Source organism: Prinia subflava, chromosome 2 (genome assembly GCF_021018805.1).
Source record: "Prinia subflava isolate CZ2003 ecotype Zambia chromosome 2, Cam_Psub_1.2, whole genome shotgun sequence".
Classification (NCBI taxonomy): Eukaryota; Metazoa; Chordata; class Aves; order Passeriformes; family Cisticolidae; genus Prinia; species Prinia subflava.
Genome location: NC_086248.1, coordinates 74,603,953 through 74,628,274, shown reverse-complemented (window position 1 = coordinate 74,628,274; position 24,322 = coordinate 74,603,953). Strand labels below are relative to the sequence as shown.

General features: G+C 39.4%; 1 protein-coding gene across 7 annotated transcripts; it reads right to left on the bottom strand.

The window, feature by feature from the left end:
• Positions 1-450: 450 nt before the first annotated feature.
• Positions 451-22,716, bottom strand: RNASET2 (ribonuclease T2). 7 transcript variants are annotated; one of them, XM_063390598.1, is made up of 10 exons: positions 22,566-22,715; positions 18,196-18,300; positions 15,626-15,692; positions 9,944-9,999; positions 8,892-8,949; positions 7,970-8,040; positions 5,540-5,653; positions 3,308-3,353; positions 3,018-3,092; positions 451-811 (listed from the first exon to the last, which is right to left on the bottom strand). In XM_063390598.1, exons 2-10 carry the CDS (start codon positions 18,282-18,284, stop codon positions 620-622), a joined length of 768 nt encoding a protein of 255 aa, XP_063246668.1. In that variant the 5' UTR covers positions 18,285-18,300; positions 22,566-22,715; the 3' UTR covers positions 451-619. The 7 variants fall into 7 exon arrangements, with proteins under 7 accessions (XP_063246668.1, XP_063246674.1, XP_063246673.1 ...); XM_063390604.1 differs by lacking the exon at positions 22,566-22,715 and adding an exon at positions 22,533-22,557; XM_063390603.1 differs by lacking the exon at positions 22,566-22,715 and adding an exon at positions 22,303-22,526.
• Between the last annotated feature and the right edge of the window lie 1,606 nt (positions 22,717-24,322).

Sequence of the window (24,322 nt, the reverse complement as noted above, 5' to 3'; positions counted from 1 at the left end):
TATAAATACAGTCTCCCTGGGATGTTTTAGGTAGAAGAGGCCAAACTTGCAGAAAGTTATTACTTCACTAAGAGATATGCAAAAGTCATCTCTGGTCCACTGTGATCCCTGAGTGAGAAAAGGTCCAACAACTCAGAGGCCATGATCTCTGTTCTGCACTTCTGGAGAGCAACTATGTAAGGCAGTGGTTATTACATCTGGGAATGGACCTCCAAATACATCTCAGTTTTTTGTTTACAGTATTTTCTTCTTAAGAAAGTATCACCTCATCTCAGAGAGACAATTATCCTTCCAATACAAAGAATTACTTAATTTCACTGACTCACTGGTAAACCAAAAAGCAGATGAAGTGGCAGACTTAACTGCATGTCAAACTGAGAAGTCACAGTTCTCTTCTGAACATTGATTCGAATTATAAGCAAGCCAAAAAAATCCAGACCAAGCTGTAGATCAGATGCTGATCCCATCATTTGGACCATTCTCCTTTAATAGCAAAAGAACTATTTTTGCTTTCCAGCAGAAATCTTCACCATAGGCCTGTGACATAGACAGGGGCTTGTAATATTACATGAGTTTGAGTTTTGTTGCTGTTTAAAAAGATTTTCAAACTCTTCTGTCTTCATTTGTGATCTTGGACCTCTGCAGGATAAAAGGTTGGGAGAGTATCATTGCAGACCGACAGCTCCGAAGTTCCAAGCTTCAAGTGAGCCCGCCCTGGGTTGGATTCACCCTCCAGCACCGTGCAGTTCACAAGTTGCAGTTCTTTGGTGAAGCAGAATTCAATCTGGCCAATTGTTTGTGCTTCTTCACCCTAGAAACATGAAAGGTAAGATCAGCCTCATGAGAAGGAGAAAATAAATCAATTCTTCACCTACACTGCCATAGCTATAGAATAGAGCAGTAATTTTTTGTCTATTTATCAGATGAAAAATGCAAAGAAAAGTAAAAGAGGCATCCACCGTGAACAGCTTATAGTACATACTCTTACTCAGTACCAATCTGGGACCTGTCTAACTAGTAAGCCTCGTTATGAAATGCTGTGACACATTCTCCTGGCCTTCACTCCTCCGCACAGGCCACAGAAGCTGTTAACCTCAATGATGAGCTCTGGCTGAACTCTGTGAGTATTGAAGGGTACATGTGGCCAGAAAGACACTTCTCATCAACTCTTCACAGCAGGAGAGGAATTGAGACAGATAAAATCCTCCATACATGGGAACAGAAACTAAATTTTATAATAGCTTTTACACAAAAGAATACAGAACCAAGCTGACAGAAGGAGCAGAAGCATAATTTTTGGACTACAGGACAGACTACGAAGAAAAATATTGACCATGAATAAAGCAGGTAGGCATGAAGGCCTTTCATGTGGCAAAAAGATCACAGGCAAATCCCCCAGATGCTCAGGTCTAACAAAATGTGGAAAAAACTTGGTTTTGAAACAATTAAACAGGACAAAAAGGTATGACCAAGATAAAAGTAACTGTGGTGAGGATGTTTTTTGTTCGTGGGTTTTTGGGGTTTTTTTTTTGAATTTGTGTTGTGGGGGGGGGGTTATTTTGTTTTTTTTTTAAGAAATGCAAGAACGGAGAGTGTATCTAATCCATTTCAAACATCAAAGTACCTCCATCATGCACTTCAGGCATGGGGCATGGACAAGTTTAGAACTCTGTAAAAGGCCTGTCTTCAAATAACTGAGATGTACTTGTCCATTTCTATTACCCAAAACCCTCAGCTGTTAGGTACAGGAGACCCAAGCTGTACATTACTTTCACGTAACTGGAGCAGTATTCCAAGTGTACTAAAAGCAATGGCAGAACTACAGTGAACAGATCTGGGGTTTGTGTTAGCTCTGTATTTCTTTAAAAGGTGGATGAGTGTACAACTCACATTCAACTAATATTCCTTTGTTCCTTAAAGTAACTTCTAAATACATGTTAAAAATGTTGGAACTTAGATTTTTTTTAATGTTAAAAAACATATGGGTTCAAAAACCTCAGAGCATTACTAATGCAAGAGTTGACAACACACTCTAATAACAACTGTATCTTAGCAAGTTTTCATAAATTGTTGCCTGTGTACGGGCAGTAACTCTGCCAAGAGTTCTGCAGTAAATCATTTTTAACAAGCTGAGATAAGGAACCACTTATAAGAGTGAAAGCTAACCTTGTGGCTTTTGTTCTTGGCTTTGTTTTTCCGTAAGAGCATAGAAAACTAGCTGAAAAAAAGGAAAGAAAGAGCTCTACAACCTACACATGTAGCTGTCCAGAATACTATTTTGTTCCTTCAAAGGCACTTTTGGTTCAGATATGGTAACCTATACTTTACAGAGCACTGTCTCTGTGTACAACCTTCTCTACTGCGTCACGATGCACAGCATGACCATTGCAAGGAAAAGTAAAGGCATGAAAATGTGAGACATGATCAGCTCAAAAGGGAAGACTACAGTGACCCTGAACCACAGTGAAGCTCAAAATGTCTTTTTGTACCTCTTTAGGTATGGGCTTTCTTGAGCAACAGAGCCAAGCTTCTGAGCTGTTTTATGTCAGAAGGACTGTTCACTGTGTAACTCCATGCAGAACAAAAGAGTCACGCCCAGAGGAGGGCAGGCTGCTGCTGACAGCAGTGCCCTCACCAAGGCTGGCAGAAACGTGCTCCATTCAGCTCACTCTTGCTGGATTTAGTGATCTGCCATGCAGCAACTGAACTTTAGCAGGCATGGTGGAAAGTGCCCAGCTACAGCAATATCTCCGGCATGGTGGTAACAGCATTCATGCAAGAGATGCAGGTTTAAATCTTTTAAGACAAAGAGACCTTTAAAACCCAAGTCCAAGAATCAAACAATACCTATATGCAAACAGCTGCATACACAAAGAACACCTAGGCCTAAGTTTCACCATACCGAAGATTTTTTGCTCTATTTTTGCTATATTTTTTATAAAAAGTGCTCCTTAAAGAAAAGACATTATTTTTTGTTTGGGTTTTTTTTCCATTTTGGGAATTAGGGGAGTTTTTACCTCTTCCGGAGGAAGGCATTGGATCTTTGGTGTTACACCATAGAATCTTGTAAGAGCTTCCTTTATAGCAGTCATCTGAAAAAAATTAAAAAGCTTATAGAGATTAATGGGTCACAAGCACATCTTCTAACAGCTGCCACACTGGTTAAGCTCTCAAAAACTTATAAAAACACAACCTTAAAGAACTACATGATTTTAAAAAGATCATTTGTTCTACAAAAATTAGCTGACTCCTACAGGAAAAAAATGTCCATGCACATGATTTTGTTTTATAAAAGATTGCCTCTTACCTTGTAATATAAACTGCTTGGCTTTATCCCAGCTTTCAAGAGACAGCTGAAACAAAGATAAAACATTTTTCCATGTTTCCTGTATGCAAACATACCTTGATAATCATTAGGTAAAACAATCTTAAGAACCTGTCAAGCATTACAGTGATGGGAGCAAGGGCAGCTTGTCTTTCATTCTTTGCCAGCCTAGGAAAGGCTGTTTTCTGAAAGGACACGTCCCATCTAACTTGGCAGGGTCAGGAAGAACCCTTTCCCACACCTCAGTCTGAGAAACTAGGATAGTTCAGTCTTCAGACACAGCTAGAGGGAGTTCCAGAGTGCTCTGCTCAGTGCCAGGTAGGGCATGCAGTTTAATTGCTTCCTTTCCCCTGCCTTGAGCCATTCCCCTGTGCTCCTGTCACTGTGGAGGGCACAGGGGCAGAATTGTGAGGGTGTTCTAGGCACCCTCATATTCAAACACAGGATGGGCTTCCTGTGATGGGAGACACACAGCACACTGGGAGAGGGATACACCAAGTTAACCAGGATCAGTGTTACCGTCAGGGCAAAACTTGTTCATAATATAAATGTTTTTGAAGAGGGAAAGTTGGTCACATGAGAGAAATGAGGCAGTGTTCAAGAACCTGTAGCCTCTATACCTCTTCCTTTAGGTTCAGTCCTGAGAGGAGTCCACATTTCCAAGCTGACAGAACTCAGGACCTAACATGTGATGAGTCTGTGAGTCCCAGCTTCTTCTGGAAGAAGTGGGAATGGTCAGCATCTTGCAGGATTTAATCCATAAATGCTGATAATGCTCAACCCTTACCCTCCACAGTCAGTTTTGGCACAAGAAGGATTTTACCTAGCAGACTAAAGGACAAGCTGTTTTCCACTGTCATTTTACACTGGATATAAGGAGGCAAATGAAATAGATGATGTTCTGTTAATTTTGCAGAAGGTTGCATGATGTCCTCTTTTTAATAATTTGCTTTTTGGAAACAATTCTTTTAATTACTGACTTTTTTCTCATTCAAGTAGAAATGATATACAATGAGAACATTTTCAGTCTTTTCTTCTCTTCAGTAAAAATAAAATTAATTATACTCATTCTCACAATAGATAAGCTTTGAGCAATTAATTTCAACATGCTTCAGTCTCTATTCTTTTGCAGTGCTGCACATGCTGATACAGAGTCACATCATCGGTCACTGTGCCATCTGTAAATGTTTTAGTCACACCATCACAGCTACTTAGGCAATTGATTAGACATCATTAATTTTAACATCACATATGACATGCACAAACACTGTGTGTAGAAAAATCTGCTACTCTTTTAAAAGACATCTACAAAACCAAGGTGGGAGGGAAGAAAGACATACTTCTTTTGTGCATATGTAAAATAAATGAGACTCAGTCTAGGAGATTGCTTGGACAGGATACTAGCAGAGCATAAACAGGATGACCAGGTTTGGGATTGTTTTATTGAGGTTTTTTAAAAGTATGTTTCTTTGTACAAAACTGTTTCCTCTCTCAGATACTGTCCTCTTATGGTCAACAAATCTAAGTGAAACATCCTCTCACCCATAGCAAGCACTGATCAGGAAAGGACTCTAACCTCCTGGCGCTCACCTGCAGCCAGAACACACGTACACAGCACTTGGACAAGCCACAACAGCCTCATCAAGACTTGGAATCTGGAATGGCCACTGCTTTGGAACCATAAGGACAAAGCAAGAGTGTCAGCTCAGGGTTGTCAGAAAGGACAGCAGAGGACTACCTGCAGCAATTGAACCCTTAATAATCTCCTCTCTGGCTGTTGCCTCTCAATCTTTTCCCAGCATAACTTTCTCTGCATCCTGTCCTTTCCCCTGGGCAGAGCACTATCTTTAAAACAAGTGTTTGGGGCTCAGCACGACTCAGAGGTTTGAGGAGGGGGGTTGTCACTTGATTTAGAACTTTACAGGTACCACAGCTTCTGGTATCAAGATACAGCCTAAAGCTTCTCAAAAATTCACTGGCTCACCTTGTCTAGAATGATGCTGCTAAGGATGCTGCTGGCTTATCTGACTGAAGTAACCAGAGACTGCTTCTCAGAGCAGCAACCCTTCCTCTGAACTTCAGTACTAAAAATAATTTACACTAATTCTCATTTCCTCTCTACCACCAGATTTTTAGACTTTCATTTGAGGCTAGGTTTGAAACTTCTAGGAACTGTTTGAAATAAAAGCCAGATCATCGAGCTCATTTACATACCCATTGAGATCAATGTGCTTGTAGAGTTCTAAGGCTTTACCAAAGTATTTTTTCTGAGAATTAAGGACCTCAAGTGTGGCTGCACAAGTGCCATGTTTGACCCATTCATGTTTCCTATAGGAGAAAAGCAAAATTCAAATTTTAGAACACATAACTTGCAGATATATGTGATGTACAAGCTAGACATTGTACTCGAATCAAGTATCCAAAAGGCTACACACGTGGAGTAGGACACTGCATTCAAATTTATCACACATGTAAAAGGTAAACCCAAGCCAGATCACTCCTACCATCTCAATTACAGCAACACCTATGTATTCACGAAGTAAATATGTATCATGCTCTTATGATACAATGCCCTCTCAGTGTATTTACACAAAGATGTTTGGAGGTCAGAATGCAAAGAATTTGCCTAGAAAATTACCATCTCTAAGCTTTTTCTAAGTTTTAGTGGAACCTTCTGTGTTAAATGCACTTTCAAAGCACTAAATTTTTTTCTGAACTCAAAGGATTAAGCATTATTTTGAAGTGAAACAGTGTAATTGCACAAGCTGCTAAGATTTTAGCATCAGCTTTTATGCTGGCCTGTGGCAGAATTTTCACAGGCCTCCTCTCAAGTCTTGCTTCTAGTCCACTATCCATTCTCCTAAGAGCAAGGAACAGACAGCAAAAGAAATGCTTGCAGTGTACAGCAGGCAAACTCGAACAGGACAAAAATTGGGAAAATGACAAAAATGTTTTTATCAATTCTAAAGTCCATTGAAAGATTAAGCAGTATAATCTTTAGTGACATTGTCTGTGGATGCCTCTTTTTTTTAAGTTCTTTTCAAATTTTCACGATCCACTTGTACTGTATAGGTATTGGGTCTGCAGATATACATGAAGATTATCTAATCACAAACTCCTTCCATCCTGTGACCTTATGATGCCTTAAGTACATCATCAAAAAGCAGAGAAGGAAGTCAACTATTATTCTCTTGAAAGCCTACCTTGAAATTGTCCATTCATATTAAAAATTTCAGATTTTACTTAAGGAATTAAAACACCTTAAAATAAACTATATTTGGATCTAGAGAAATAGTGCACTACTTCTGAACAGAAAATTAATAAAGCAACTGTGGTGTGAGGAGATTTGAGGGGGGGAAGAAAATGCTTTACTGTAAGTTTTTCACTGTATCTTCCCAAATCTAGCCTTGTAGAGAGTTCTCATCTTGGTTGTAACATTCAACACAACTGCGTGTCAAATAAATTGTTTATTGCCTGGAAGAGTCCAGTGTCCATGTGTAGATTTCTCCACAAGGGATTTTAAATTACCAATGAGAAAAGACACCACAGTTTTAAAGTAAACAGAAGCTCTTTGAGGGGTAAACTTAGCAATTGATATAGTTAGGTTGGATCAGAAGCAGACAATAGTCAGATCCAAAGGGCTACTGAAAGAGCACCAAGCTGGAGGCAAGGCTTTGAATGTAGGATGACAATTTTGATTCAGAGAATGTATACATGCATGTGTGTAAAACTAATGGTGAAGTGCTTATCCTCTGAAGACTGAGTAGTACTTGTATATAAGTGTCCTGCCCTTTCTTAAAATGAAGGCAGAAATAGAGAGCCAAAGATCTGCTGGCATTCAAGAAGCCTATTATTGTCCCCATGGAGTGGTTTGGTGCAGTCTGCACTGACAGTGCCCGTGCACCCTCATCTGCAGCAAGCAAAGAATGCACCAGGCCCAAGTGTTTTAATCAGGCCTGTGAGCTTCCAGAATGGACAGAGACTTCAGTCTCCACAAAATATTTTTATCAAGACTTTAACATGAAACTCTTCATCACAGTGTTGTTTTATTTTGCAGCACAGCCACGGCAAAGAAAATGAAAGGATACTGAAAACAGCTGCCAGTGTTCGTGAAGGCCTCCATCCTTCTGCATCTCTTGCACCCAGGAGTTTGCTGGTAGCACAGAGCTGCTGTCAGTAACTTCACTGAACAGGGAAGTGGCTACCATGACACAGGGCATTCTATTTTGATATTTCCTCTTCTATGAGGAAGCCCAAAAGGAAGGATCTCTCAAGGCCAGCAACACAGTGAAACTAGCTGGGAAAAGAGATCTGGAAGCTGCTTTTGCAGTTAGCTGTGACATCCCAGGAGTGCTACTGCTACTCAGATTTAATGTCAACAGCAGCTGTTTCTCCTCCCTGGGGACAAAGGGAGGAAACATTCTCTCACTAAGTTTCATTTCTCTAAAACTTCTGCTGTAGCTCTCTCTTTAACAGCTGTATTTTACAAGAAAACACATCTATACTGTTAATGAGACTGGCAAGGCACACTGCTTCAGTGGCTCCTGGACACCTCTCATGCATAGCATCTCACCTGAAGAACTACTCAGATGGATTTTTATAAAATAGGAACCAAAATGGTTTTTAGAGCTTTTTTGTACTCACCAAAACTGGGTGTGATTCAGAGATGAATGAAGGACATCAGGCCAGTCGTGTCTCATGTCTAAGATAAGATCCTAAAAATAACACAATAAATAAATGCACCTAACAGCATTGAAAAGCTGTTTCTTATACAATCTACATCTATCGATACATTTTCTACAACTGAAGCCTCATCTTTCAGTGTCCATAACTGAAACATTTAGTTGAAGAAAAATAAAAGGTCTTTTCCCCCATATTCTAAAAACTCTGTTGTTGGAGGTAACAGGTACACTTACAAATATCTGAACATACTAATACTGACACACTGCCTCAAAGCAAGACTTTCCTTCTACTGTCCCTGCAGAAGTTATTCAATCATGCAGTGTTTCACATTTGTTGGCTCAAGTCTCTTATCCCTGTTTATAACACATAAATGAATTTTGTTGAATTAAATAGTTGGGGTTTTTAAAGTAGAAAAAGAACAAAAAAGAACTAATGGCCTAGGAGAAAACACACAGAAAACAGTACTCAGAATTCTTACTTTCTTTGTTCTGATTTTGCAGTAGAAAATGTAAAGAGAGAACACCAACTGACTGATTTTTTTTTTCACAGGTACTTTTTGCCCCTGTAGGGGCAAATCAATTACCAGTGTGGTGGTGGACCTCGAGATTTTATTAAGGAGAATGTGGCCAAATGAGCAAAACTGCATGTTCACAAAATCAAGCAGGTACAGCTGCTATTGATCAGAAGGATCAATAAGGATCACAAGGATGACAACTTCAAATAGTACCAGAAGCACTTAAAGAATTTCTGGAGTCCTTAAAAAACCATACCTCTCACTAAACATTATAAAATGAGGTATTATAAAACACAGATTTTGCATACAGGCTGTGCAAAAGTAATTGCACTTAGCTCTGCCTGGTATGTCTGGTTTTGCTTTAAATACCTTGATCTCGGTGACATTGAAATGCCATGTCCTGTTACAGTCTTCAGCTCTGTCAGGCCTAGGGAAGCAAAATAAAATTGAAAAAAAGATGTCTCCTAACTGACTACTGGTAAGTAACATATCATTGGCCTGAATTTTAAATTTGCAGGATTACAGCAGGAGATTTTACTTAAAAACGCAAATAAACCATCGGAACCTACAGCAGTTTAGAAGCAAAACCTTCAAGACATTAATTACAAACAAAAGATTTCTCATGAAGATTCAAAAGATGGCCAAAAGATTTTGTGGTGATTTCTTTGTTTGGCCCTTTGGTCCCTCTTATTCTATGTAAAAGTCATTCCAGTGTGCCAATGACTTGGAAGGGTCTTGCACAAAATGTCACTGGTGTCTCTGATGGCAGTGACCTCCTCAACTGCTGCCCTATCTGATGTTTCTGATGTTATCACCAAGACACCCTCAGGGAATCAATACATAATGCTGCCCACTTTTCCAGGAGGCACAGCTTAAACTCCTGTACTGATTTTAACCTCTATTTGTCCAGAAAATCTCTGAATTGCTGCCACTGGCATCAACTCCAGTCAGTTGATTCCTTTGAAGCTAATTCATTTTTCCTATACTTTTGCAATATTTATGTGGAGATAAGATGCTTAAAGCCACAAGTAGTCATAAGTTATTAGCGAACTCTTTTTACTCAGAGAGACAAAAAAAGAAGGGAAACAATAGCTCCCTTTGTGCTTGAGACTGTTTCTGATCTTATGAGGAGATGTATAAATAAATTGCTTATTGGCCAGAGGATTTCAACAAGTCATGAGATACAGAAGTGTATTTCAGTTTTATGTCAAATCACAGGGTTTTAATTTTGTTTCAAGGAATCATAAGGACAGATTAGACTCTCCAAAAACACCCCATAAAAACCAACAAAAAAACCCAACAAAACAAACAAAAAACCCTCAAGCAAACCCCCAATGCAACAAAACCAAATCACTAAACTTCCTGGTACAAAATTTGATTTTTCCTTTCCAGGCTGAAATACAAACACTCTACGATCATACCACAATCCATGGATTGTCCAGTACATTGGCGGGTCATGACAATCATTAGCATTCATCTGTAGGAAACAAAAACACAGAGTGTTTACTGCATGTATCCAGGAGTAAAAGGTTTAAAGGCAAAAGTAAAATCTCATTCAGTGATGACCCGAGGTTCTACTGTGACATGCTAACTTTTACTTGCCAAATCAGGAACTGGTGAACTCCAGTTACTTGGTGCTATCATGGATTATGCCACTTTGGGACCCACTGGCATTAAAATTTTGAAGCAGATCAGTGAAATCTGAACAGACAGTGTCAAGAGGTAACAGGAAGTAGCCTGATCCATGCTAAATGAACACAGCTTTATCTGCATTTGTAACATTCCAGGTGGCAGCTCTCTGTACTTTTCTCACTACCACATAATTTCAAGGAGTGCAGAGCCATTAAAATAAAAACATGCAAAATGAACTATAATGTTGGACAAGCACAAAACCTTCTTTAGGCATTCAGGACTAGCTTTATAGTTGTATTAGAAGTGAAAAATACAAAGAAGAGATTAAATATATTGCTTATTCCAAGTAAAACAGACTTATGCTTTAAGGATTTTGACTTGAGGTACAATGGAATAGAGAGAAAAAGACAGACTAAATACTTTCCTAAAAAAATGAGAAAGAGTCTCCAATAAAAACTGTTGATAATACAGGAGAAATAGCCTACATTTTAATTACTGTTTAGAGCAGAGACATATCCCTGAAAAGAACAAACCAAAAACATCCATGTCACACATCACAGAATACCATTACGATATACTTAGCAATTACAGCTCTTGCAAACAAACACTTTTTGCCATTAACTAACAACCTCCTCAGATATTCTTTTCCCATAATAATAGCTTTCCTTTTTGGCTCCGCATTCTGTCTTAATTATGCCACAATGCCTTTTATGTGATGCCAGAGCAAGAGCAGAGTGTACAGAAGAGCAGAGACAGGCCTGTAATCTCACTAATTGCCTACCACATGCCACAGGGCAGTGGCAGCCAATCTCTAAGTTCTGCAAGACTTGCTTGTTCTGTGTCCATTTCCTTCCCCTCCTCTTTTGCCACCAACAATACAAGCAATTACACCCAGCAACAGCTTTTTTTCCTGAAAGCAGTTTTGAACAAACACACACTGCAAATGCCTAAACAATATCGCTCTGTCATGAGACAAGCCCTGTGGAGCTGGAGGGGTTTGGCTCTCTAGCCCAAAGTACAGCAAATTAATAGTCAACAGCTTGCTCAACTGAGGTGGCAACAAAAACAGAGCAATTGTGCTCCTCATTCAATCTTTAACTGCAGTTCTCAGACATGCTAATGGAACACCCAGAGCATTTTAGATTGGAAATCATGGCACTAACCTTCCTAGCAGTTTCTTCTATCTGTTTCCTCAGACTCTTGGTGTCACCCTGTGTGTTGGCAGAACTGCGAGTTCAGTGCAACACATTAGTTCACACTCTGCATGCTTTGGCCGGCTTCATTCAATCTCCTTTTTCATTCTAGCCTTAGTATCTTTCCAATGTTCATTTTAAGTCAATATCATAAAAAATGCAAATGCTGGTCTACAAAGCTGGGTACCTCTGCTTGCTAGTGCAAAACCACCTCTTGTCAGCCTTCCCGTTTATCACAGACTGAATGCAGGAGAATTAGTTCAACCTCAGGCAACCACTGACTTGAAACAGAGGTACAAATATTTATTTTTAGGTGGGCACTGGACCCCAGAAAGTCCTATATACCTAGAATAATTTGAAAAAGGGCCACTGTTTTCTCCTGTTTTAAAGCAATCTGATAATCAAACCAATCCAAATGAACCATACATGACCTATAAAACTGAGCAAAGTGCTGGTGAGGCTGTAGAGCACTCACACGCTGAGAGGGAACGCTACAGCAGAGGGATTAGCCTACTTGTAACAGCAAGTCATTGCACAAACGGCATGTGCCAGAAGCATGCAAGCTTTTATCATCTCTGAAATGACAAAAAGTGAAATATCATCAACATGTCAGAAATATTACCTGGTGAGCTGCCCAAGTTACTAATCCCTTGGTACAGCAGCTGGTAAATGTGAGAGTAGTGCTACCGGATCACAAAAAGATGCACCAAATTGAAATAAAAAATCAACTTCTGGGAAGTGAAATATTTAACCCTGTTCTCCCTTCCAACCACCTTGCTTAAGTAGGCCATCTCTTTAATTAAGATAAACTGTAGGTTATTTTGTAATGAAACATGGCAACTGCTAAGAAAAATTCTTGTTTTTCAGACTGTGGAGAGAGTTCACCTCTCCAAGCCTGTCCCCTCAAACAGTGTGCAATTACTTCCCTTCCTCCTTCTCCTCACCCCTTGGGGTGAAACAAATGAATGAATGAACCAAATTTATAGGGCTGCTGAAAAAAACATTGGGAGGCAAATAAAACAAATTTCCTTCTTACTGAATACCTCTCTAGGAGGAGCTGGTAGGCTAAAACCTTTCATGAATATAAAGGCCCACAAAACCATCTAAACCAGAACTTAAGCACAGAAAACTTGTACAAGTTGTATACATAGATTAGGAGTTATCTTATGAGTTACATGGACACTGGGAAAAGCATTTATTTTGTTCCAGAACAGCGTATGGCAAGAGTGAAATGACTTTGACACACCTGGCTTAAAATGCGAAGGAATATATCTAAGGAACTTTTTGATCTCGTGCTAGATCAAAATGTATTGCACTCACTTTAGTCACTTTAATTCTTTCTGTAGTATGTGACTACTTCTATTTTTATCAAAAAAAAGAAGGAAAACCATTTCTATTTCTCATTTCTATTCTTCATTTAAGCCTCTGCTACAAAATTATTACCAAAGCCTGAACTTAGGAAAATTTTTTATCTCATATTAAAAAATAATTTTAAAAAAATCATCTGTTGCTTAACACAACATTCAAACTTGAATTCAGGCTTTTCTGTTCATTACTCTATTCTACTGTCCTTTTTTTGACTCTTTCCTTTGATCAGCACATATGTGCAATAAAAGGCAGATGACAGCAGGTACCACTTCTTTATTGTCCTTCCCATTCCTAACAGAGAAGGAACTGAGTAACTTACAAACTTGCACTAGATTTTCCACATTTCACACATACACACACAAAAAGCCAACCACACAGAAAATTTTATCTTTTTGCAATCTCCAGAATGCAACAGCTGAGATAATAGTTCTCTTTTTAAGTTCTGGAATAAAAGATCTTCACAACTCCATAAAGAGAGAGTAGGAAAGTCCCTCTTCTTGCCCTTGAGTTGCTCTTAAGTCACATTGGTTTGTTACTGAAAAGTGTGACATGAATTAGCCACAGGCACAATTTTTTAAGAGAACAAGAAATTCATAGTCCCTTGAGGTCTGTGAATCCAGCTTGGGTATCTTTGCATAAGACACAGTCACCTTAGGTCAATTATATGGTACTGGAATTTCTAATCACATTACAAGGAAGAAAATTTCTCTTCCTCCTTCACCCTTTTCACTGTAGTAGTCAGTAATTAGGTCTTGGGGTTATCACTTCTTCCATGATACCACTTTATTTTAATGAGTTGGTTTGGAAGATGTGATTACAAAACATGTCACGATTTAATTGTGCCGATCACACTGTATTAAAAGTCACCAGCTGAACACTTACTTTTTAAAGCCCAGGAAGGGCTGGGAAAGATGTATTCTCAAATTTCTGGCATCCTGATTTTAATCTGTGCCCTTTAAATTTTAAAGAAGGCCTTCTGGGCCTTCAAAAGCCTAAAAAACTTTTCAAGCACAGATTTGCAAAACAGGTAGGAGTTAGGATGCAGCTCATCCACACACCTCAAGAACACACTATGTATGAAAGAGTCTATAATCAGATTCCTTTATACAGGAGGCATAAACTAAGAACTACTTTCAGAAAAAAAGTATCTCACAGCTTTTTGCCATAAATTATATAATGACTTCTGCTGTTTCTTTCACAGCTTTTTCCTTTCAACATCATGTCAACAGTTTTAAACTGAATGTTAACATTAAAAATATTTACAGCTGGAAAAACACCAGTTATCATATATAAATACAGCAAACATGCAGAAGAACCTACCTACTAAAAATACTTAAATTAACTCCTGAATTTAAGAACTCCTGTTATGTAAAATAAGAAAGCTGTTATAGGAGTACAGTTGAGATCTTGTTTCTTCATGTGACTCAATGATGGGAAACTAGGAGAAAAGTCGTGTAATATAATTTTAATATCCCTTTTTCTGCACTTCTTTGAATGCATCTGTCCACCTCTTACTACTGAGTATCATAAGAAATCAACAAAGTGCAAGGATGCCTACATTTTCTGACGCTCAATACCTTCAATTTTTCACTACAACTTCACTAGAAGGTTAAATTATTGGTCTGTTTATCAATTACACTACCCTAGAATTAAGAGGAGTAACCAGCACAAATACACAATAGGAAAACTGGTTGGTAGGAGTGTGGTTTTTTAAATTTTGGGTTATTTTTTCTTTTTTTTCCCCTAACTGTTCTCATCTCATTCACTTAAGCACTGTTACTGACTCTAAACACTTACTCGTGCTAGGCACTACAAACTGCAACACCAACATCTCTGCTTCAAGTCATTAACAGTGATGTTTAATCAACAGAAAATCAGACACAAATTGCATCAAATCTTTCCTTATTTCCACTCAAAAACAGGCAAACAAAACACAGAACAGTAGTCTCAGTCTTTGGTCTCAGTCTTGGGGTTGTCTGACTTTTGTTATTGCCCTCCACATTTAAGTAATGTACTTTCACTCAACATCTACTTTTCCTCAGGTATTTAGGCAGCACATGACTTTTGTTGTTACTGCTTCTCTACCTATTTCCTGAAACAGGAATGAGAAATAAAAATGTACCTAAAACACAAAAAATAAGATTCTAATACTGTAAAAAAATCACCTAAGAAACCTTTCTTGCTAGACATTTGGCTGAACCTGAAGCTATTTTATTATCCACAAGGTTCTTCAACCTTGTGTCAGTAAATCTGATCATATTTTTAACTTAACTGTATGGGAAGAGACCTTTGAGTACTTCCAGTATAGGAAAAGTGTTCTACTTATCACATGGTAGAAGATCCTTAATAGCAAGAGTACACCTCTTAGCTGTGCTTTGACAGGTGTTGGGTTCATTTTGGGTTCACACCCCTCAAACACAGCAAAAAAATGCAGAAATACTCAGAGACAACTGCCAAAACACCTTTATACGTCTCTTTCCTGACTGAATCAGTATTTGATGCCATCAGAAATACTGGAGCCAACATTACAAAACCAAAAAACTTACTGTGCAGCAGATAGTTCAAATACTGATCTGTCATCAGTCCAACAAGGCAGGCAAGTCCTTCTACAGAGTCTGATGAAAGTCTAGGATTAAGTTCATAACTAAAAAGATGTCACAAATTCTGCAACAAGCTTAGCATACAGTACACCCTACACTGACGACTCCATCTGTAACACACCACACTCCTTCCTGTTATGGCTGCTCTGCATTGCAGAGGAAGTAGCAAAAGTTGCATCAAGATCAGCAAAAGCCTTTATAAAAGCATAACCAAGATTAAATACTTAATGGGCTTTGTTCAATCTCTTTTCACACATTTATTATCCAATGCTACCTTTTTTAGGATAAAAGAGAAATACAAAATTCTCACCTTACATACAGTCACTGGCCAATGATGAGCAAAATACAGCTTTTTCCAAGAATGAGGGTGGATGTCACTGGAGAGAGACAGGTAAATTTCATTTTCTTCAAGTATTTTAAAAAAAGGAACACCTTCAGGCACACACTCCAAACTAATAAGTCAGAGAGAAGCAATATATTTGGAAACCTGCTAATATCCCCATTGTTAAACATATTTTCTTGCTGGCACCCTATCTCCCTATATGCTTTCCATTTCTTCAGTATGGAAAAAACACATTGTTCTGTTTTATATTTAGGAAAGCATTTACTGGCATGCTTTTGAAATTATTTTTTTAAAGGTGTTTTGTTTAAGATGTTAAGAATCTTCTCATTCTTCTTGACAGGCATATTATCTGAAAAAAAGAGCATACAACTTTCTCGGAACAGTAACAACTCTTCTAAAAAAGAATGACCACAATCACTCACAAACTATGTAGTTTGTAGGACATGCAACTGGATCTTGCAAGAGTCTCCAAACTTTTTGATTAAAAAAAATTCAGAATAAAAAGTTAAGTATGAACTACAAATCTCAAAAATTCTTTCTCAAAACTCAAAACTGACTTTCTCAGTTTATAGGCATTTAATTCAAATAGTACATTTTTAAATGGTTATTAGAAATTTTTAAACATATAAAAAGTGATAGAACTGTGACAAAGTCTTAAGGTTCCCTATGGAAGAATTTAAGGTGTATTCCATGTTTTACAAAAACATGCCCGTTTCAAAACTTTTAAGAATCAGAGATTTATAATGCACAGATCCATTAGTACTATCTTATAAATATATAAGAATATATATTCTTATTTATAAGGGGAAAAAAAAAAACCCTCAAAAGGGGAAAAAAAACCCCTCAAAAATTTGTTTGACAAGTGTTGGAAGCCTGTCTCACATTACTTCTATAGAGGCCTTTTCCAACAGTTTGGAGCAGACCTATTCTGGTTAAAGTAGAAGTAAATAAAAAACCTGTTGCATCAGACACTACAGCAGATATATTTAGTTATTAACCAACCAGACAAAGTAATTAAGCAAATGGGAAAAAATAAACCAAATTGTAAATTATTTAAACTGACAGCATCACTGTCAAAATAAATTGGTATTCACTGGAAGCTAATAGCCACTTGTCAGTCATTAGTTCTTGCTAAAGGATATATTACCAAAATAAAAAGGAAAAAAAAAAAAGGAATAAAAGACAAAGCTAATTCTTCTCAACTTGAGGACAGTCTAGAGATACTTCCATGTTAAATCACACCTCAGCTTTTTTTCTAATTTTTCTACTTTGCAATGGCCACACATGGTCTTAAGCATTCACATGTATCTGTGGTTTTCTGTATAATTTAGGAGAATAGCTCTGGCACTTACCAGGCATAGCCTCAATGAAACTATTAACACTTCTATAGGGGTCTTTACTGCTGCTGTAGAAATCTGAATAGAGGAATTGTTCTATATTGCAGAGCAGTTAATTTCCTTAATTTTAAAAAGTCCTTGCTTAGAAATGATCTTTCATTGGAGTTTTCATTAGATCTTTCATCTGTATTTGAAACAGCAGTGGAACTCCTGCAATATCAGTCATGCCAAAAGGAGCTCTCCTAGAACACACTTTTTGGATACATCAGAAATATTAAACTTGCTTATTAAACAGAGCAAGTTAAGCTGAGAACTGAAATCCGAGGAAAGCCATTTTCAATACCCATGCAGCTTCAGAGATATCCCCCCTTCTCTGGACCTGAGCTAGCCTGCTCTGTGCAGCTCAGGAATGTGCCTCTAGAGCTGACTCTTTGCCAAGATGGCCAAGCCAGAGGCCAAATCCTGGGGATTGAAGAAACCTCAGCACAGTGCCTAAGCTGCAATGTAGGCACTGAGAGATGTTCAGCACTGAACTAAGCACCCCTAGCCATTCTCTTGCCAAAGCACTGAAAGGAAGCAGAAAAGTTTACTTCCTCATATAATGCAACAGGAATTTCAGTTTTGACCACAGAAGGGAGTGATCTGGGGAGTGGTTTCTTCCATGGCCCATTGGTATTGAAGCTCAGATTTTGCCAAGGTGCAACAACCACCAAAAGGTGGTGCAGCAATCTGATACAGCTTGAGTTGGGATGTCATATAAAAAAGAACTTTATATTGTCAGAAGTGAGAAAACAGCAAGAAAAGAAAAGATAAATAAAAAAATAAACAATGCAACACGTTAGTGCTGTTCACACCACAGGGATGACTCCTGATTTTTTGCTATAAGTTTCAAAATAATTTTCAGTTTTTGTCATTACATCACAACTCTAAATGATTCACCTACAGCAAGATTAGAAAAGTTTTAAATGCAACAAATGGAATTTAAGTTTCCCCTCTTTCTTCACGTTGACACATGTAAAGTTTTCCTCAGACATGATCCTTGCTCCTCCAGTTAATGTAGATGCCTTATTATAAATCACCTAAGGGAAGAATAACACATCAAAAATAGTACATAATAACAAATTTACTTTAAAAGTTAAACCATTCTGATCTGCACTTAAGAATGAGTTGTCAGACGTTTCATTTTAAAGCACAACTTACCTTTGAGTAAATGTATCTGAAGTACACCAACAACATAGTGCCATGGACAACCAACCCAGAATCCAATAGTGCAGCTCTGCAGGTTTCATTTTGTTATCCAAACAGCTGTAAAAAGGTGTTGAAAGAAGATATCTGTTACTTACTAATACACTTAAATTTTAAAATGAAAAAAACCACTACTATGTCAAACATAGCAGGTAATGGCAACTTTAGATTAGATTTACAACCATGGGTAAAATGGGGATCTCTTTCAGGGCTGTGCCTGATTCCCCAGCTTGTATGGTAATTTTCATAAACTAATGCCATCAAGAATGAGATCACCGTTTCCTATTTTTTCTTGCACACAGTTGCAATAGAGTACCTTTCCAATTAACAGAAATATATAAATCTTCTACCCAACTATACTTTATGTAATTGAAGACTCTGTTGTAGTCAGCTCACATGCCCAAAGTGATTCATTAAAGAAATTTTGAACTTAACATTGAATATTCATGTTGGATTGGCCAAGGCTGATATTAGAAACTCACAGGAAGCCAAGTATGATGTCCAAAGGTGAAATTCTGCCTAAATGACAGCTGACTACTAAACTAATGTTAAAAAAAATGCTTCTAAAACCACGTGAGTTTCTGTTCTTGTTATAAACCAGAAATAGCCTCTATGAAACCATGCACAATTTGCCTAATACTTCATGGACCTTAGAAGTCAGGGGATAAAAAAAACCAAATCATCTTTCACAAACAGAAGGACTTTCACTTGGCACAGTTCAAAAATCCCAACTGTCTCCCAAATCCGGCAGCCATCTCACAGCATTTCAATTCTACCTTCTAGAAAGGGATGTATGTGCACATATTTACATGCAAGTTATTAAAACCTCACGAAACATACTTCCCAACTTTCTCAAAATGACAAACCTACACCACAAGACACTGTGTGTACCCTAGGTGACCTTTCTCAGATTGCTCACTACACAAGTGGTAGTCTTTTTTCTACAAAGGGTTGGTTTTTTTTTAATTCATCCTTACAACAGTTAAGTAAGGCCTGTTTTGACACCAGTGAAGACACGGCTGATTCAGCCATTCCCCTGAGAAAACTCAGTGTAACTCATATTCCCAGGTCATTACAAAGAAGAGCCCGTTTTCCCACAGTTGTTATGTGGCTCTGGACCCAGCTTGCAGAACCCGGCAGTTCTGCAAATGCTGTGCCAGAGCTGAAGTACAAAGGAGGGAGCGTCCCCGCTTGCAAAATGTGTGAGGATTTCAAAACTCGTGAGGGGCTTGGGCAACAACACTAACCAGCTAAATTTATCACAAGGTCTCACTAAACTGTGAGAAAGCTAACACCTTTAAGACATTCTTCTATTTCATACATTAATGCCTCTCTAATTTGTCATTTTCAAGGTACTTGGCCTAACAGAAGATAATAAGATAAATATTAGTTGTCAACTGTTAATTTCCTGATCTAGTTTCTTAAAAAAACACAGGAAAGAATTTCATTAACCAGGTAAAATAAGAAAATAACAATAATAATAATAATAATAATAAATCATTTAGAGAGTGCTACGTGTATAGAAAAGCAAGCAATAATGTAGCTCTTTAGGAAAAAGCTAGCTAAAGCAAGACATATATGCTGTATTAAAGAAACTGATGCAGTCATACAGTGTATTAAAAAAAAAAAAATCACAAAGTAGTAGTTAACTGCTGGATAGCAAATTTTCCCAAGAGTTCTGCACCTTAAGTGATTTCCAGTCTCACCATTTGAACAACAAGAACTAATGATGTGAGATTCTGCCTTACAGACCTGCATCATCTATTATTTTCAACTGAAAACCAACCAAGACAGACTACTTTTCTGCATGAAAGAATATCTACCCAAGACAAAACATTGAGAGATGTGAAGAGTAAAATTCTGCCCTACCTATACAAAGCAGGAAGTACCACTTAAAAAATAATGTCACACATCATCCAAAAAAAAGCTGCACTCTACAAAGGTGTGGAAGAAACACCTTAAGCAAGTAGATTATGAAAGAAAAATAACCCAGCAAGCACTATAGCATTTCTTTTGATGTAAGTTGGTAGGCAGAAAGCAGCTTGTTTTTTCAGTGACTAAGTTGCAAAAAAAAGCACAAAGGCGATTATCTCCTCTCTCACTAGACTCCTATCTTTGATCAAATAATGACCAGGAACAGAGGGGCCTTCAAAAAATGCTGCTATCAGAGCAGCAGAAGGTGCTGATTTATTCTACATATTGTTTTGAATGCTGGGACCAGAACACATAGGGCAACAAAGACAGTGAGCAGGTTTGAAAGTCCCCAATCTGTAACTTTCACTTTTTTCCACTGATAAACAATACATAAACTCCCTCTAAGGATTTAGCTCAGAAGACAACCTTGCAGCTACCACAACACTATCACGACAGACTGATTTATTCAAGCTGACCTTTCATTTGTCTGTGACATTGATGGTGGCGGGTGAAAAGTGCATCAATCTCATCTTAAAGGCACCTGAATGATGCGCATTTGAGGAAATACATGCATCCAAATGAAAACTGTATTAACAACTAAGATGCATAAAGCACATCCATTCTTAATAAAAAATGTTTCTGTTTACTGAAAATTACACTACGTTACTAATTTCACAAATACAAGAAAGAACAGATTTAACAAATCTTACATCAACCCTTCTCTAATAAGAAACAGGGATTTCATATTATGAAAGTTAGTTACAAAAAAAGTCATGATGTTCCAAAATATTTCATAACGTAGAAAACTTAAAACTTCAAAATGAAACTTGTGCACAACATAAAATTATTACTTGAAACTGAGCTATCAACTAATTTTCATTATGGATAAAATTCCCAAGTGCAAGAACAGCTTTTGGGTGACTCTCGGTTGTATCTAGCAAAGGAATGCAAAGCGCGTGTTTCCGTGTGTGTTTCTATGTGTGTTTCTGTGTGTGTGTTAGTCAGAGCAAGGTCACTTTCAGCTATGTTTGCACTGTTCTATGCTGTTTTCAAAACTACCTGCCCAGGCTTATCAGAGACTAAGAAGGAACTTGTAATAAACACTGAGGAAATCCTCCTTTAACACATTCACTATAGTTTGAATTCTAATATACCATCTTGACGCGACTGTTCATGTAGCACATGCTTCTTTTGGACACTAGCAATTAGTCACCTTCTATTTGCTTTTTGTTTGGCTTTTAACAATTAACTTGACTAGCAAACCCCTCATTAATGTAAAATTTCCTGCTCTACAGTTTAATTCAGCATGTAAAGTCAGAAGAGAAGATGCTGCAGAAGAGCACTCAAGCATCAGCAGGAGATACCTCTCGTCACAACACAGCATGCACGCTGCTAAATGCTGGCAACAATGTCCAGAGACAAGATTTTAGGATAGTTAGCCTGGCATCTAAAGCCACAAAAATGAACACCCAAGCTTTTGGTAACATCCCAAACAAGTCAGCATGCACTGCATCCGCCACGAGTTAGACAAGCCAAGTCACAGCACCGTACGGCAAAAGCATTAATTTATAACAACGCTCTTAGCTCCGGCAACTTTCGCCTCCACTGTCCACTCCCAGCTATCCATGTACGCCAAGCCGAGTGCCGGCCGGAGTACCTGCGAAAAGCTCTCTGAAGCCTTTTCAGAGGCAATACTCACGGCCCGGTTCCAGCAGTCACCCTCAGAGCGTTCAGTGCCGCGCAGCGCTCTCGCCGCCGCGCTGAGCCCGCAGGGACAGCAGCGCCCGGCCCCGCCGGCTCCCGGGGACCGCCTCGCACGGCCCGCCTCGCCCGCCTGGCACGGCAGCAACACACGGCTCTGCCCCAGCACCGACGGGACCGCGGCAGCAGAAAGCCTCTGCGCCACATAAACAACCACTACAGACGCGTCCGCACAACCTGTGAAGAATGCAAACCACCCGAGCACCGGAAGCGGGAGGCCTCCAGGCGACAGCAGCATGCCAAAGCTGATGCAAAGTGTGAAAAAAACACAAGCAACCAAAGAAAAACTATTAACAGTTTTCCCGCCACCTGCAAATGCTGCCATTTATTTGGCTGACTTTCGATTTGCTACGCATGTTATTTAAAGCATAAGAAGTGAAAGCTAACACAATCTGAGTCCGTCCCAGGCCTGCAAGTCCCACCTCTGCAGTTCGTGCAACTGAGAATCTCAGCAGCAGAGAGCCACTCTCCCGGGCAGAAAATCCCAGTCAGGAACAGCCCGGGCGGGCCGAACCGCAGCTCCCTCCTGACCGCCTGCCAGGAGGCGGGAAAAGGGAGCGAGGGAGGCCGGAGCAGGGACACCCTCAGATCCGACCTCCCCTGCCTCGGGTTCAGACTTCACCACGCCTCGGCACCGGGGCCCGCGTTACCTTCCGCCCGCTCCCCCGGCGCTGCCCGCGGGTGCTGCCCGCGCCCGCCCCTCTCCCCAGAGCCGCGCACGGCCCCGCCCCGGAGGGCGGCCCCGCCGCTTCACGGCGGCTTCCCGCGGCCTGCCCGGGCCCTGGCAGCGGCTGGGGACACACGGACTCGGCGGGCGGCGATCCCGCGGCATCCCCGGAGCCTCTCCGCAAGATCCCCGCAGCATCCCCGCGGCATTCCCGAGGCTAGCCGGGCACCGCGGGAGCGGGCCCTTGTGAGCGCGGACAAGAAAGGAGCGGCGGGCTGCGGCGGGCTGAGGAGGAAGTAATTTATATGGATGGTTTGGCTCGTCTTGCTGTAGTGGTTGGTTCTTCTTTAGCGTATTCAAGGATTTAGTTATGTTGGTTTCATACTGAGCATTTGCGCGGCACTGAGGTCTTCGAGAGTGCGATGGGGACTCTAAATAGGAGACTCTTGACTAATGCAAGCCCAGGAGCTGACACAGGCATCTGTGGCGTGCTTCTCCAAAGAGAGAGGTTTGAAATGGTAACAACTCGTGTTTGGAAGCAGTAGGAAGCTGGTGAGGAAGGAGCCCCAAGGGATGAGTCAGGACTTGGTTCAGTATTTTCTGAGCGGTATGTTAAACTATGAAACATATTCTGACCCCTCTTTCTCTGCCGACGCATGAGTCATAAATACAAAGTGAGATCATTAATTACTATTATATAGTTTTGAACTACAGGGGGTATGTTACAGCCATCCTGCATTAATGCATTTAAGAAATATGTGGGCAGATCTGCTTCCACAAGCAAAACAACATTTGTTTTAAACAGATGAATTACAGTCTTTGTAATAAGGTCTTTGTTCACCGTCTCAGTTTTATTAACTGGTAAAAAAATTATGTTTATGCATTTACATGGTAGGAGGGAGGATGAGGCAAAACGAATCTCTTTTCCTACCTTTCTGTGGAAACGTGAAAATGTGCTGGATGGAATGAGTGATCCATCTGATGTTGTCTAAAAGGTATCAAAAGTTTCAGAAATTTTCTCTGAGAGTTAAAAATAGTGAAGCTCTCCAGGTCCTAGTAAGCTGTGCGGCTCATCCTGCCGCTGAGGACATCAGGGCTCCACGTGGCACTGAAATCTTTGTCACTGCCCATTAAATCAGTAGATAAGCACGAGGAGTTGTTCTCGCAGACTGATTTTATCTTCGCAGACTAGGGGTGAAAACACTGGGCTGTGCTGCACATACTCTGCAGCCTGCGGGGTCATTTGCTCCAGTGCAGGGATTTGCTCTCTGAGGGTGCCAAATTACCGCTTTGCATTTTGAGAAAACTAAGCCAAATGACAGGTTTCCCATTAGGGTGGTTACAAAGATATGCAAAGCTACTCAGAAATAGTGTAGGCTTTTACTATATTGGGACAAAGAAGCTACATTTTTATGTTACAGTATCATAAAATAGTGCACGTTAATGGAGGCTGTTATTAAAAAGAATGTTTTTGTGAAATGTACGAAGACAGGCAATGGACAGCTACATTGGATAACTATCTCTTTAAGACTTTCTGATTAATATTTATCTGTCTACTATGATCTTTTTCTCTATTGTCTCTTATCTCCCGATCGCTGCCTATTAGCACTTACGATGCTATGAAAAAATAAGGAAATGTCAGAATATTTGAAAAGTTTCTTATAAATTTCATGAAAATGTGGTAGTACCCTAGATTTCTAGATGTTTTTGTGCTGAAATGTGTGGCCTGAAAAAAAACCC